At 46.2% G+C, this 16205-nt stretch overlaps 1 protein-coding gene across 4 annotated transcripts in view; it reads right to left on the bottom strand.

Annotated features, from left to right (window-relative positions):
- The window catches only part of SUFU (SUFU negative regulator of hedgehog signaling), a 378216-nt gene extending 377732 nt beyond the window's left edge, over positions 1-484 (bottom strand). For all 4 annotated transcript variants that reach the window (XM_085606533.1, XM_085606538.1, XM_085606535.1 and 1 more), the window contains exon 1: positions 180-484. In XM_085606533.1, coding sequence (XP_085462659.1) covers positions 180-334 — 155 coding nt within the window. In that variant the 5' untranslated portion in view covers positions 335-484. The remainder of the gene's footprint in view (positions 1-179) is intronic.
- Between the last annotated feature and the right edge of the window lie 15721 nt (positions 485-16205).

Below are 16205 nucleotides of genomic sequence, written 5' to 3'. Positions count from 1 at the left end.
GAGATCTTCATTTTTACACTGCTCATCACTCACAATGTGTACGTCCTGAGCACTGTTACATGTACTTTCAGTGCACTTACACTCACCCTCCCAGCACACTGTGCCCCCTCCCACCCGGGCATATACCCCTCAATAAGACTTGATCTGTGGGTAGTGCAGCCCGCTTTCTCTCTCCTCACCAGTACTTGACGATGGCGGTGACCTGGAGCGGGTTGGGCTGCTCAGGGTACAGGCGGCGGCACTCCCCGTAGATGGCCTGGAGGCCGGGGGGTACCAGCGGGTTGAAGGGTAACGAAGGGGTCCCAGCAGCGGGAGTGGGCCGCAACTCAGCCATGCCTACGCCCTGGTCCTTGTCTATTCTGCGTTACAACTACGTCGCCGCTTATGAACTTCCAGGCGCCTCCTGAGAACTTCACTCGCTTCCCAGCCGGGCTGGGAGATCACTGTAGCCGCTTGTTGCTCCTGTGCAGGGCGACCAGTTCTAGCTCTCCGATTGGCTAAGAAGTTGCCAATCAAAGGCGTCGTTAGGCGGAGCTTCACCACGGCTTCCCAAATCCGTGCCCGGAGGCAGGACAGACGTACTTTGCATCTTACTGTGCGACACCGACGTTTAACTGCGTCATAGAAATAAAAACAGGACATGAGTAAACACAAAAAAGGGACCTGACATAAACTACTAAAATCATCCGCAAGCGTTAATTGACAATCTTTTAACTAAATGCGTGATTTTTAGCAGTCAACTTCCATGATATTAAAACGTGAATATGAATTTCGCTTTCTAGCTATTATTGTTCTAATGCGTATTTATTTATTTATGCATTTTTATAAAGCGCGGACTTTACCCGAAGGTGTCAGAGCGCTGTACAATAGAAGCAGTTACGTTACATGAGAGAAATGTTACAAAATAGAACGTACAAAAATAGCAGGACACAGAATCAAACACTGCAGGCAAGAGGAACACAATATCAAACACAGCAAGCAAGGAATGTACAAAAAATAATTAAATATAACAAATTTACAATGACTAACGAACTTCCTGGCGGGGTCTGAGAATGAAGGAATTAGTTCTGAAAGTGTCTTTGGAATATAAGAGATTTGAGGTCCACTTTGAAGATCCAGATGGAGGTGGTGGCACGGAGCAAAGGAGGAAGCGAGTTCCAGATTCTCACCGCATTACCTGAGAACGATTGAGCCATCAATTTTTCCCTTTTGAAGGAGGGGGGCTCAAGCAGGAACTTTTCCGCATTCCGAGAAGGTCTCAGGCCTCCGGACAATTTCAGTTTATTCGCCAGATAGCGAGGGGAGGAAGAGTGCAAGGCTTTGTGGGTGATGCAAGCCGTTTTGTAAATAGCTTTAGCCTCGATGGGAAGCCATCGGAGAGAGGACAGGATAGGAGTGATGTGGTCACTTCGTTTAGACCCTGAAATGAAGCGAGCTGCTGAATGGAGGACGGATTTAAGGGGGGAGAGGTGAGATTTGGGAAGGTCAGTCAGAAGAGAATTACAATAATCCAGTCTAGAGAGAACTAGCGATTGGACCAAGGTTTTTAGGTCTTTCTCCGGGAAGAACTGACGAATCCCCCACAGAAGGCGCAGCTGATAACGTGCGTTCTTGGCAATGGAATTGATGTGTGAGATTAGGTTGAGTCTTTTGTCAAGTATGACACCTAGGGATTTAGCGCAGTCGACAATGATGGGTTTACTGTTGAGTAAATTCAGCTGATCCATCCAGGATTGAACAGGAGGCGGGGAGAGAGAGGTAGAAAGGAGGAGGAATTCAGTTTTGGAGGGATTGAGAATGAGTTGGTGAACTAACATCCAGTTGTGAATAGAGTTGAGAGTAGAGTTGAGTAGTGAGAGATCTTGAGAGAAAGACACCTTGAGGTAGATTTGGGTGTCATCTGCATAGAGATGGTAGAGGATTCCAGATTTGCATAGGAGGTTCCCTAATGGTTCCAGATAGAGATTAAACAGAGTGGGTGCAAGGATGGAACCTTGAGGGACGCCTTGACCAATCACCAGTGGAGACGAGAGACTGTTAGCAATCTTGATCATTTGGGATCTGTCCGAGAGGAATGATGCAAACCATTCAAGCACTGTGCCTTCCACACCCATTCTCTGTTGAAGAGTGTTAAGGAGGGTGTTGTGATTAATAGTGATTAATAGTGTCAAAGGCTGCAGATAGGTCAAGAAGAATCAGAAGGCACGATTCCCCCGAATCGAGTATATGCAGCGCATCATCGATCACTCGCAGCAGGGATGTTTCAGTGCTGCAATTTTGAATAAAGCCAGACTGGAACACGTCAAGGAGATTATTGTCCATAATGTGTTGGGAAAGTTGTTTTGCAACACATTTTTCTGTGATCTTTGAAAGAAAAGGGAGATTGGTGATGGGGCGGAAGTTATTGAGGTTGTTTGCATCTGCGGAGGTTTGTTTTAGAAGGGGGGTAACCTGTCCTATTTTGAGGACAGCTGGGAGGGATCCTTGACTGAGGAAGAGATTAACTAGCCTGGTCCAATAAGAGAGAGTATTGGTATAGAAATCAATGACGATGACACTAGGTATGGGGTCAGAAGAATGGTTGGAGGGTATGGTTTCGAGAATGCATTTGAGGAGGTCATCTTCCGAGATGGCGGCAAAGTTCTGCCAAGGATTTTTGCTCCTCAATGGGGGTAGGGTGGGTGACCTGATCCACCAGTGATTTGACCTTTTCATCAAAGAATATAGCGAATTCAGTTGCTTTCTTCGAAGCATCCTCAGGTTTGATGGTTTGGGGAGAACAGTTTGGGTTTTTGATGAGGTCGAAAAGTTTTTTGGGTCTGTTTTTAGCTGATTCGAGGAGGGATCTGAAATGTGATGCTTTTTCATGGAAGATGTGCTTGTGGTATTTGGATCTTGCTGATCGTAAAAGAGAGAGATTGGAGGTGGAAAGAGATTGTCTCCAATGTTTCTCCAAGATTCTAAGGTTTTTCCTTTCATCATAGAGAGCTTTATTGAACCAAGGTGCTGAGGGGGTGGGTCTTTTCCTTTTGCTTTGGAATGGAGCGACATTGTCGATTTCGACTGCAAGGATTGAGAGGCAATGGGGAGTGAGATTGTTGACATCCGCGTTAGGGTCTAGAGTAGGAAGTGAACGCATAGCAGAAGCACACAGAGTCTCAAGATCAATGTTTTTAGTGTTGCGGAACCAGGTAGAAGCCCTTTTAGGTTGGCCGAGAGTTATAATGTGGGAGAGGTGAAAACGGAAGGGAATGAGGAAATGGTCTGACCAGTCTACATGGATAGGGGGAGCAATGGTAAGCTGGTCTGGTTTAGAAATAACAAGGTCCAGAATTGAGCCCTTGGCGTGTGTAATTTCCGAGCAGTGTTGGACAAGATCGTTAGCTGAGAGAAAGGTTGCAAGCTTGTTGGCAGCCGAGTCTTCCACAGAGCCTCAGTGGAGATTGAAGTCACCTAGGAAGATCTGCCTGTCGCTTTGTGAATATTGGTCACTAATGAAGTCGGTGAGTTCCTCCATGAAGGAAGAGCAGTTACCAGGCGGGTGGTAGATGGCATGGAACCTGAAGGGTGAGCTGTGATGAACTTGAAGTTCTAGGGATAGGCATTCGAATGTGCGGAAGAAGATGGTGGGAAAGGCTTTAATTTGAAGGGAGTTTCTGAAGATAATCGCAACACCTCCCCAGATCTTGTCTGTTCTGTCGTTTCTGAGGATAGAGTAGCCGGTAGATATCAGAAGATCAAACAAAGTGTGAGAGGAGTCATTAAACCAGGTCTCAGTGAGAAAGAGTATGTCGAGATTGTGGTGGGTGATAGTGTCAGAGATTTCCAGTTTGTGTTTGGTTGCAGATCTGCAGTTGTGGAGCATACAATGTAGCTCTGACGCAACTGTTTTGGTGGTGGGAGTGTTTGGGCTGATAAGGGGGATAGGGATTAGATTCTTGAACGAGGGTGCCCCTTGAGAGGGAGGCTGGTAAGTTCTGACGGAAGAGATGGTCTGAATGGTGAATTGAGTAGAATTGTTAGGAGAGGAGAGTGGAGGGGGATTGACGTTGGTAGTCTTGTAGTTAGCCAGTAAGTTTTTTTTTTAAATTCTTTATTTGTAGTTTTAACATAAAGCACAACAATGTATACCAATGCAATGTACAGTGAATCACAATAGTACCACAATAATCTCTTCAGCCAGGTGCCATAAATACAACATAGGCGATGAACAATCTTTCTAGTTTCACAGTACTGCCAGGGGGATATACTGGACACAGTGGAATACATCATTATACAAGGATCAAGAAGATTTGGCCAGTTGTGAAAACCCAAGGACAGATAGATATATCTTCCGTTGACAACCCAAGGTACATAGGAGGCTACCAGATCGGGCTATCGCGATAAACCGACAACCTGGACGACTCAAATGCTTCCAAAGCACATCCGCTGTAACTCAAGGAACTGCGATTGGAGTAGGATGCGCATCTGCAGAAGGTTGTGATAGTAGATACCCCTGAAGAGGCCTCCATATATCTCTAGGTCTGGAGGTATGCGGTACTGTCTCAGCATAGATGGTAGTCTGTTCAGCTAGCCAGTAAGTTGGTGATGTCTGTGGAGGACAGACTGTGGTTGGCTTTATTGGGGCACAGGAGCAGGGAACTCCTCGGGAGGTTATTAGGGGAGGGGGATATCTTAGCACTTAAGAGTGAAATGGACGCTTCAAGCTGGGAAATGGAAGAGATGAGAGAATCAAGTTTAGTTTCCAGGGATAGGTGGGCTGAGCATGGAGTGTTGGGTGGTTCAATGGTTAAGGGAGGGAGTGGAGTAGGCGAAGGAGGACAGGGGGATATGGGGGACCGGGGAGAGTGTTGGGGTGTGAGGGTCAAAGGTGGGGGAGGGAGTGAAATAGGCGAAGGAGGATAGAGGGATGATGGGGACTGGGGAGAGTGTTGGGGTGTAAGGGTCGAAGGTGGGGAAAGATGGTGGTAGAAAGGAGTGGATAGAGTTACAGTGATATTTTTACTGGTGTTGAGCAGAGGTGAAGAATAGAGATCATAAGTAGGAGGAGAAAATTGAGAAGTAGAAAGGGAGGGCGAGAGGTGGAGGGGGAGAAGAGGGGGGTTAAGGGAAGGCCAGGGATACGGTAAGATGAGAGGAGAAGGGGCTGTACAGGGAGGGGAGGGAGGGAGGTCAATGGAGGGCCAGAGGAATGGGGAGAGGAGAGAGGGTGCAGGCCAGGTACCATGGGCTATGAAAGGTGAATGTAGGGGGACAGGCACCAGGCAGAGTGAGGGGGGGGGTTGGGCTAAATGGTAGTTGTGGGAGGAGTGAGGGACTGTGAGGTCAAATGGAGGGAAGAGGGCGGAATTACCAAGAGGGGAAACAGGGTTGTGAAGCATAGGAGGAGAAAGGACTGTAAGGTCAGAGGGAGGGAATTGGATGGAATTACTAAGAGGGGAGGCAGGGATGTGAAGCATAGGAGGAGAAAGGACTGTAGGGTCAGAGGGAGGGAAGAGGGTGGAATTACAAAGAGGGGAGGCAGGGATGTGAGGCATAGGAGGGGGGAGTGTAGGTTGTAGAGCGATGGGAGGTGTAAGAACAGAATTGAAGGTACGAGGGAAGGGGAAGGGCGGAAAGGGATGAGGAGAAAGGGGGAGGAAAGGGGAAGGGTAAGGCGAGTTGATCGGTAGTTCAGGTTGTAAGAAAGGTGGATTAAGTAGGGGGAAATGGGTAGGAATAGGGGGGTTAGGGGGCGGGAGATGGGATTGGAGTATTGGAGAACTGCAGGATGGGGAGGGGAAGCGGGAGGTAAAGCAGACGAGGTAAGGGGGGATCAAGTTGGGAAGGGGGCAGAATGGGAGGGGAGGGCACAAGAAAAGGGGGTGATAAAGGGTAGACCTGTGACTCCCGGGAGAGCGGTCTTAAGGAATGTACGGGGTCATGGGCGGTAAAAGGGAGAAAGAAGACAAGCTAGAAGAAGAAGAAGAAGAAGAAGAAGAATCGAGAGCGATCGTAGTCGCAGGGGTGGGACGAAGGGAGTGGAAGAGGTGGTCAAAGAGAGAGAGACAGGAGTATGTAGCTTAAAAAACGCAGCATAGTACACTGTTCATCTGAAAAACACGTTAGTTTGACATCTGACTACAGACTAACTCGTGGTGATGGTTTTAAGCAGAATAACTACCGTTCCGGGGTGGCCTCTGTGTTTTACGGACCAGCGAGCAGTGACGGACTTGATCAGATAAAGGGTAAATACTAAAGTTCTGCAGATGGCAACGTGAGTCACCGCTTAGGTTTCACGGCATGCTCTAGACTTGGGTGCGGATATCACCTAATTTTTTAAGCAATTTTAGCTCTCCCAATTTAAAGCACCCTCGGGCTGGTGGGAAGGGAGTTCCAGGTTTTTAGGGCATTCACTGTCAATGCCTCTTTTACTGTGGAGGAATGATGATTTCTTGAACTTTGGTAGATTAAGGATCAGAGAGGCCTTACTTACCTCTTAAATCCAAGTAATGTTGTGCTGCAAGCAACATTGAATGTGTTCTAGCCTCCAGATGGAGCCAATCTATAGAGGAGAGAATAAAAGTGACTTAGTCAATTTATTTTCTTGCCAGCAAGGTGTCAGTATAGCTTTCAGGCATGTAAGTCAAGATTTAGGTAGAGACCAGTGAACAGCGAGTTACTAAATTAGATTATGGAGATGACCAGAGCTTGCACTTTTAGGGTTGATTTTGGGATAAATGGCCTGGTGTTTCTTAAACACTGGGATGAACAGCAATTCCTGAAAAATGAGGCCCCCGTGACACCCACAGTCTACTGGTTTCCCAAAATACACAAAAATCCAACAGATCCACCAGGGCATCCGAATGTATCATCGAAAAACAGTCTGTTCGAGAACACTTCCATCTTTCTTGATTATTTTCTACTTCCCTATGTGCAAACTCTTTATTCATACATTAGGGATACTAAATATATATTTTTTTAAATTGAAATTCTGTACTGAGGATGTGATTCTTGGATGGTCTCCTTAGATGTAGAGAGTTTGTATACATGTATTAGACTGAATAACAGTCTCATGGCATGAAAACACTTTCTGAAAGCCAGGAATATACACAAGCTGGAAAACACCCTTATGCGTCTCAAAATGATTGAAATATGTCTTACTGAAATTGTTTTTCTGTTTGACAACCAGTATTATACACAAATTAAAGAGACAGCCATGGGTACCTGCTTTGCACCTGGGTATGCCAATCTTGTGGTGGGCTGGTGGGAAAAACAGGTACTCAGGAATGGTGAGATGGAACAATGGACTAATAAAGTGAACTTGTGGTTGAGATATATTGATGATATTTTCTTTGTGTGGGAAAAAAGTGAACGAGAATTGATTTAATTGTTTTCAGAAATGAAAAAAAATAATCTAAATCTCAAATTTACCATGCAACAAAGTAAAAAAAATATAGAATTTCTAGATTTTAAACTGACAGTAAAGAACAGAACTCTCACCTCAGAACTACATAGAAAAAGCACTGCAGGGAATACATGCCGCAAGCTGCCACCCCCAAATTTTGAATGGAGTATTCCATTCAGCAAATTCCTCAGGGCAAAAAGAAATTGCAGTCTTGAGGAATCTTACCTTAAGATCAAAGAGGCAATGATTCAGAGACTGAAGGGAAGAAACTACAGACTAAAAGCATTACAGCAAGCTGAAGACAGGGCTGGTAACATCAATAGGGTAGAGGCCCTTTTCCAATCACCACACCATAAAGAAAAAAAGAAAATAGAGGGAGACAACAGTCCCATCAGATTAATTACCAAATTTAACAGTCAGGCTAATGACTTGAGCTGAATTTTGAAACAAAGGTGGGACATCATAAAACAAGACCCCATCTTAAAAGATAAGGTAGGACAGACACCTTCCATCACATACCAAAAGAATTTGATGCTAAAAGACATGTTGTTACACAGGCATTCGGAATCTGAGAAAGCCAATTAGCTGAAACCAAGTATGGGCTTTCATAAATGCGGATGCTGCTAAGCCTGTAAACATAGTGAGAATATTCAGGAGGTCCCTTTGGAACGCACTAACAAAAAATGGCAGATTCCTAAACCAATAAATTGCAGCACAGAATTTGTGGTATACGCCATTTCATGCCCATGTGGAAAGTGGTACATTGGTTAAACCACTTTTCCGGTAAAAAAAGCATTCTAAAACACTGGAGGGCCATAACAAACAATGGCCGTAATTACAGCAACGCAAAACACTTCCAGGAAGCACACCAGGGGGATTGGACCGTTTGGTACAAAAGCTTCCAAAAAGCAGTGACTGCCTCTCCACCCAGCGCATACTAGATTCTTGATTTATCTCAGGACCGGCTCTACGGCGGTGCAACTGGTGCCATTGCACCGGGTGCTGACATCTGGGGGCGCATGTTTACAATTATGTTATACTTTTAAAAGCACCTGCTGCCACATTCCGTGCGTCCAGCAGTTTTCATACAATAAAAATATCTACATAACTCCGGTGATTAACGTTCTTCCTGGAGTGAGATCCGAGTTTTGTTTAGTGGAAGTTGTGACTCAACCAAAAGTAGCCCAGTGAGTTAATATGCATATGTGTACCGTGCAGATCACAAAGTGCATATAATCTAAAGAGGCCAGTGCTTTTGTTAGGGCGATCCTTTGGTCCTTGCAGTGTATCAGTTAAAATCCTAATATAGAACAGTGAGCTAATGACTGACATCAAAAAGCTGCATGCAAGGTATATTATTATTATAGCGTTATGCTTTTCCCCCAGCCTTTACATTATTCTAACCTTGAAAAATAGACTCATTCCTGTAAAAAAGAAAAAAAAATCAATTCTTATTCTTAAATGTAACCCCTAACTATGGTGTTATGTTTTAAATTCTGAGTTTGTGCTTCTCCACACCAAGCACTCTTAAACTATACTGTCTACCAGTATGAATGACATGTGACTCCTACACTTGTATTCCTCTGTGTTATGTAACATTCCTATACACTGATTTACACCTGTGTGATTGATTATCTCTGTGTAATGTGTGTGTGATTTAAAGTGCTCTGACACCCTTCACTGGTATGAGCGGCGCTATAAACCTAAATAAATGCATTTCAGTGAGTGAGTGGTTATAGAGACATGAGGGGCACTGTTAAAGGGTGGTAGTGAAGGAATCCATAGCAAAGATGGTCGTTGGGGAGGCACCAACAAACATTGTTGCACAGGGTGCCACCAGCGCTAAAGCCGGCCCTGATTTATCTTACAAGCAGTCTCCACCTTCCCGGGGGGGATGAACAATGACGAGGAACTACATTCACATCTACAGAAATTATAAGCTTCCCTATCCTTTATTTCATGAGTCTTTTAATCAATTCTTTCATAATTTCTGTAAAACTTTGTTGTTGACCGATGAAACATGGCAATGTTAATGAAAAGACCCCATCTATCAATTCATGAAACTAAGACTGTGCGAAACTATGTATTAATCCATCTATATTTTCCAACTGCAGGTACCTGTTGACAACAAAGAATGTTGAAGTTTCCTGATTTAGCCACTTGTTACAATTCAGAGCACTGGAGCACGAGGAAGTTCTGCGCAGCGATCACCTCTCCTTTCAAAATAATCAATTGTTGTAAGACATAACTAGGGCTCCCCGTTTTATGGTATTTATTTTTTGGCCATTTTCGTCTGTATTTATCCATATTTATTTTTTGGCTATTTGTTCTATATTTATCCATATTGATTTTGTGTTTTGCGTATTAAATTAAGTTGTAAAACTGTACATTTCCATAGCTATTTAACTGATAGACTTACACCTCTTACTTTGATGTCTGTCGTGTTTTAGCTATTTAAGCTGCCAAATATTACATAACAATACATCCATTGGTAAATACTAGCATTATATCATAAATGTCTTATTTAAAGAAATGTCATCCTGTGTTTTTAATTAACCATGCTGTTCATCTGCTCAGCTGCTGGCCTATAACTCATGACAGACAGCACGTAGAGTCACTTAAAAGAAGCAACATTTTTTGTATTTCTCCACTTTTAAAAATAAATACAGACAGAAAACACATTGTTTTCTGTCTGTATTTATCTGTAAAACTCCATAAAAACGGAAAAGAGGGAGCCTTAGACATAACATATAACTATGATGATTGTATAAATGCTATAGTAGAATACGAAAATGAGGAGATGTAGCTACTAAAGCATGATCACTTATTCCTATGGATCAACCATTAACAAGTTAGAAGATCCATACATTTGAAGAATAGAAATCTGAGTTGTTATGTAGTAGGCGAATGAAAGCCTCTCTGAGGGTACCATACCTTTATTTGTGTGTGTGTGATTAATGCGATCACTTACCTGCAACATATTGGCATGAGTCAATATTTTGAATGAAATACATTCAAAGTATTCATGCCTTAATGACATTGAATGAATGAGATTTTACAGTGAAATGGTGTCTTTAAACTTAAAACAATAAATACAAAAATTGAAAACAAAATTCAATGAAAGGAAATATAGCAATGTGTAGAAAAAGTCAACAACACTAAAATGATTAATATTAATTTTGCCAAGATAGTGCACAGTAATTTGTCTGTGATTAATTAAAACAGAATAGAATTGTTTAAAGTTTTTAAATTTTGAATGTGTTGATAACATTAACTTCTAAATGCACTTTTTTCTATGTTTCTTCACTGTCGCGTTATGTGTGACGTGCTTAAAGACTCCTGTAGGAAGGTGGATATCTGACTATGGTTACCCCCAAATTTTTGCCTAGTGTCTAGCTGGTTTTTCGACTTAGTTGGCCTGAGATCCTGCTATTCAGGATCTCAGCCTGGCTGTTCTCTCTTTAAAATGGACTCCATGTACCCTAGGTACATACCCAATTGGTTGGATCACCCTGTCAGCCCCTGTACCAGTGTACACTAGGTACCCAGGGCATTGGTGTACCCAAGGCCTGCCAGGGGCTGAAGCATGTATTATGCCACCCCAGGCTTGGCCTAACAATTTGACACAACTGGCTGATCACTCAGCTGGGGTAAGTTGGTGTAATCACCTCTTACTTAGGTGTAGTATACCTATACCTAACCTTAAATGGGACACCTGGTAACCTATAAGTCACTCCTATGGCAGGCCTTAACAATCCTGAAGGCAGAGTGCTTGGTTCCATGTGAGATGGTGCTCTGGCATGAGCTGAGCCTGTCTGCAGTGGTCGGAACAACTTCCTTCTACTGTTTCCAGATATCGTCATACCATATACTCTTAAGTGCATTATGAACCTCGCGGTTAAATGCTATCTTTGGTTTGGCTTTATCAAAACATGTCGAGTAAGGTGTCATACGAATTGGAATACTAACCCCTCGCCAATTCTGGCGACAGGGTTAGCATTCCACCCTTCTAGAGGGACACGACATGTACAGTACCTGAAACCCGGGTAAAATCAGACATAGCCTCAGCTCCACAAAATGGATGCTGCCACCACAGACACAAGTCTGCCCTCCTGCTGCTGGGAGTCCTTCCAGCTTGGGAGGTGTGGACAAAGGGTTTCCTGCCAGGGGAGGTGCGTGCACCACCCCAGACAGGATTTTGTGTATTGGTCAGGTAGGGCTTGAAAGAAACCAGACATGCCTGTGGCTCACAAGGAGCCTCGGTGCATATGCCAGTTCAAACCGGTCCTGGGGCACACCAGTCCCGGGCCTGGGGCGAGCTGGACAAAGGATTGGGGGTGTAACCACCCCCCTTCCTGGTCCCACCCTTAGGGAGGGACCTAGCAGGTAGTCCGGCCCCTAGAATCCGCTTAAAGGTAGGAGCTGTGTCCTAAGACTTCAGACATCCTGGAATCAACTTGAAACTAAGAAGAAGACGGGAACTTCGACATTCTGCTGCACAGAAGACTGAAGGAAATCTCCCCTGTGGTCAGGGAGTGACCACCTTGCTAACTCAAGCACCATCCAGCGAATCAACGTCTGCTTTGCCGCCGCCTCCCGCCGGAGCCCGAGCCCAGAGACTGACAAAACCTGGACCTCCAGACCTCTCACCGCCCGATCCACAGTCCCTGAAAAGAAGAGACCCGTGGAGGCACCGAGACACGTGGAGCCAGCCATCTTGAAACGACCATGACAAGCTGACAAGTGCAACAACCGAGGCTCCCTCCAAGTTGTGCTTTGGGATCTGAGAAGCCCAACCCTCGAGCAGCATCTGCACCAAAGGTGAGCCCTCCAGCATCTCCACGATCTGCGTGGGGCCCTTCTGCATTTTGCCACTCGACGCGCCTAACCGGTTGCTGGCCCGCTGGCTAGTAGCCATCTTGGCAACGAACTTTACAAAATACACCACTGGTCTGGTTGCTCCAGACTGGCCCTTGCTCCCCTCCAAAGGAGCAGTCCTTCTGACCTTGCTGGTCAGAACCATGAGCTTATTTCATCTCCTACAACAATTGCTTTTGCCAAGGCTTGTTTGCCTCGATCAAGTCGCCGACACCGCCGTCAGCGAGAGCCTGTGTGGGACAGCTCGTGAACCGACTCCTGGACATCGTCGACCTCCAGGGACCACGTGGCTGCAGAGACAAGCTACACCTTTCTTCCTGTTTGCACCCGACATTGCCTGGTACCCACCTGGTGCCACGCTGGTCACGGGCTAGTGACTGTGAACACTGTCCCCTCTGCTTACAGGTCTTCAACATCTCCGATCCACTCTTGGATCCACTGCATCTCTCCCGGACCGACCGCCTGCAGCATCTTTGTCTTCAAGCTCCACGGAACAGATAGAAGAAACCCGACGCACTTCGAGGCCTATGCACCCGCTTCCTGTGGGTGAGGTAAAGCTGGCACACCTGTGCCCAAGTGTAGTATTACATCTCTAGTGCCTGTGTTCCAAATCTTGAGTTCCTAGTCCATCCGGAAGATCCTCTTTGCAGTAACTTTGTACTTTTTACGCACCCATTGAAACCTATGGGAGCACGCGTGTGACTATTTGCTCTGCACACGCCACCCGTGGACCTCCTGGTCACTAACTGAAGTTAGCTCCTTGTAGGCCCAGCGATTCTAGAGGCCCTAGGCCTTTTCCCTTTTCTGTTCGTGGTACTTATACCACTATTTTAGTATATGGTTCGAGCGGCCACCAGGGCCTATCCATATAAAGTGCAACTTCTGTGTATTCTACTGTAATCTTGTTTGACGATTTGTGCTCCTGTGCTCATAAAGAGACTAGGGGTTACTTTGAGAAATAAATACATATATATTTTGAATATATATCTGTGTGGTGTCCTTTCATTGGTATAAAAGGGGGTTGCATTTGGTAAAACAGCTGGCTTAACACGCTTCACGAGTTTAGCCTCAAAGACTGCTTAGCCTACGCTACCACTAGGGCAGCTAGTCCGAAAAGGTTGACTTACAACCACACCATAAGGGTTGCTTGGCATGGTACAAGGTGATCACTTTAACTAGTGAGCATCATATACCAGGCCAACTTCTCACATTGGTGGCAGCTGTGGGATTTGAGCTTGCTGTGTTTTACCATTGTAATCTCTTGGTTACCAAAAGAAAGATACCACCAAACCTCAAGAGAAGGGTGGGGATAAAGCAAAAGAGAAATCTTCCTCAGGGCCCCAAAACTCCACACAGGGTGGTGGGTCCCAAGCTCCCTCCTCTACCACAGTTAAAAAGCCTTACTGCCATGAGTGTAAAACTCCTGGGCATTGGAAAACTGACAGCAGTTGCCCAAAGGCTATAAACAAAACTGTTCCTCCAATTACTCCTGTCACACCACCTATTACTGTCAGCAGTAATCCCCCAGGTGGTGGGAGTGCCCCCAAAAATTTGGGTGGGTTTACTTGGGGAACACAGGGGGACCCTTGCTTAGCCAATTCCCCTACAGCAACTACTCTTGTCTGTGATGGTGGCATGGGGTTTGCCACCTTCACTGCCTGTCCCAACACTTTGGGTAGGTACAGACAGGAGCCCTACATCAATGGTACAAAAGCTGAGGCCTACAGAGACACTGGAGCTAGCATCACAATGGTGGCCCATTGGCTAGTTCCCTCTGAGCAGCTTTTGCCTGGTTTCTTCTACCAGGTGACTAACATTGATGGCAAACAGAATAGTCATCCCATGGCAGAGGTATGTCTCAGCTGGGGAGGTGTCACTGGCCCTAAAAGGGTGGCAGTGTCCCCAACCTTGCCTGTGGACTGCTTACTAGGGAATGACTTAGAACTCTCAGCCTGGGCTGGAGTTGAACAAGACACCCATTCTAAAATGGTAGGCCTTTCACAAAAGGGTAGTGGGGTTGTGCCATTCACAACCCTTGTCCAAATAGATTTCCTCCCTGGAAAGGTTGGAAGGGCAGTGGTAGCCACAGCCCAGGCACAGACAGACTTCCCTGTAGAGACTGGCAGAGCTGTGACAGTCACAGCTCAAACACAAACTGAGTGCCCCCCTGAAAAGGTTGGCAAGGCTGTAATGGTCTCAGCCTATACTCAGACTGACATAGGTGTAGTGAAGCCTGAAACTATGGATCACTCCACACAAACAGAGAGTAGTGGGGAGGAAGAAAAGTCTCCCTCTCCCCAGACACTAGGAAAAAGTCAGCCTCCTCAGGGAGCTGACCTCACCCCTTGTGAAGGAACTGCCCCAGAGGTAGCCAGGCCTGGCCTGGCAGAGCCTCTGATGTCAGTGGCCCCTTCCAAGGTGGGACCCAGTCTGGTGCAGGTAGCCTGCCTCTCTCTACCCTGCCTCAGTCAGCCCAGGGCTGCAGAGGTCAGGGAGGCCAGTGGACCCCCAGAGGGCCCCTGTGCACAAGAACCCCCCCATCAAAAGAATGAGGATTGCCTGGCTAGTAGCCCTAGTCAGGTGAGGGGTAAAAACATTCCTGAGGGATCTCCTTTACAGGTAGTTAGGGACCTCCCCCAGAGGGATTCTGTTGGGCACAGGCAAACATGGGACCTTAGGGCCCCAAACCTGACCTGTCCCTCCAGTAAGCCCACAAGAGGGACCCAGCCTCCAGCTTTAGGTAGCCAGAGGCTGACCCTGAGAGCACAGTGCAACTCAGTTAAGGAAAGAAAGGCATCCATGGTGGAGGAGGATTGGAGGAAGCTGAGGCCTCACTTTGAGGACACTAACTTCAGTACTCCATCTCAACACCAGCCTTTTACTTTGCCAAGACACACCAAAGGTAGAGATTCCCTATGGTGGAGACCCTCTGATACCCTTAGGGTGAGGGATTGCTTAGTGGACCATGAGACAGGGGGTAACCATGCCAGTGCTGGTTCCTCCTTATATGGCCACTTGGGCAATATAGGCTTACCTGGTCGAGGTCAGCCTTATCTCCCTTCGTTTGGGGGGGGGTTGTGTAGGAAGGTGGATATCTGACTATGGTTACCCCCAAATTTTTGCCTAGTGTCTAGCTGGTTTTTCGACTTAGTTGGCCTGAGATCCTGCTATTCAGGATCTCAGCCTGGCTGTTCTCTCTTTAAAATGGACTCCATGTACCCTAGGTACATACCCAATTGGTTGGATCACCCTGTCAGCCCCTGTACCAGTGTACACTAGGTACCCAGGGCATTGGTGTACCCAAGGCCTGCCAGGGGCTGAAGCATGTATTATGCCACCCCAGGCTTGGCCTAACAATTTGACACAACTGGCTGATCACTCAGCTGGGGTAAGTTGGTGTAATCACCTCTTACTTAGGTGTAGTATACCTATACCTAACCTTAAATGGGACACCTGGTAACCTATAAGTCACTCCTATGGCAGGCCTTAACAATCCTGAAGGCAGAGTGCTTGGTTCCATGTGAGATGGTGCTCTGGCATGAGCTGAGCCTGTCTGCAGTGGTCGGAACAACTTCCTTCTACTGTTTCCAGATATCGTCATACCATATACTCTTAAGTGCATTATGAACCTCGCGGTTAAATGCTATCTTTGGTTTGGCTTTATCAAAACATGTCGAGTAAGGTGTCATACGAATTGGAATACTAACCCCTTGCCAATTCTGGCGACGGGGTTAGCATTCCACCCTTCTAGAGGGACACGACATGTACAGTACCTGAAACCCGGGTAAAATCAGACATAGCCTCAGCTCCACAAAATGGATGCTGCCACCACAGACACAAGTCTGCCCTCCTGCTGCTGGGAGTCCTTCCAGCTTGGGAGGTGTGGACAAAGGGTTTCCTGCCAGGGGAGGTGCGTGCACCACCCCAGACAGGATTTTGT

This window comes from Triturus cristatus, chromosome 1_2 (assembly GCF_964204655.1).
Source record: "Triturus cristatus chromosome 1_2, aTriCri1.1, whole genome shotgun sequence".
NCBI lineage: Eukaryota > Metazoa > Chordata > Amphibia > Caudata > Salamandridae > Triturus > Triturus cristatus.
This window is presented reverse-complemented; position numbering and strand designations above follow the sequence as displayed.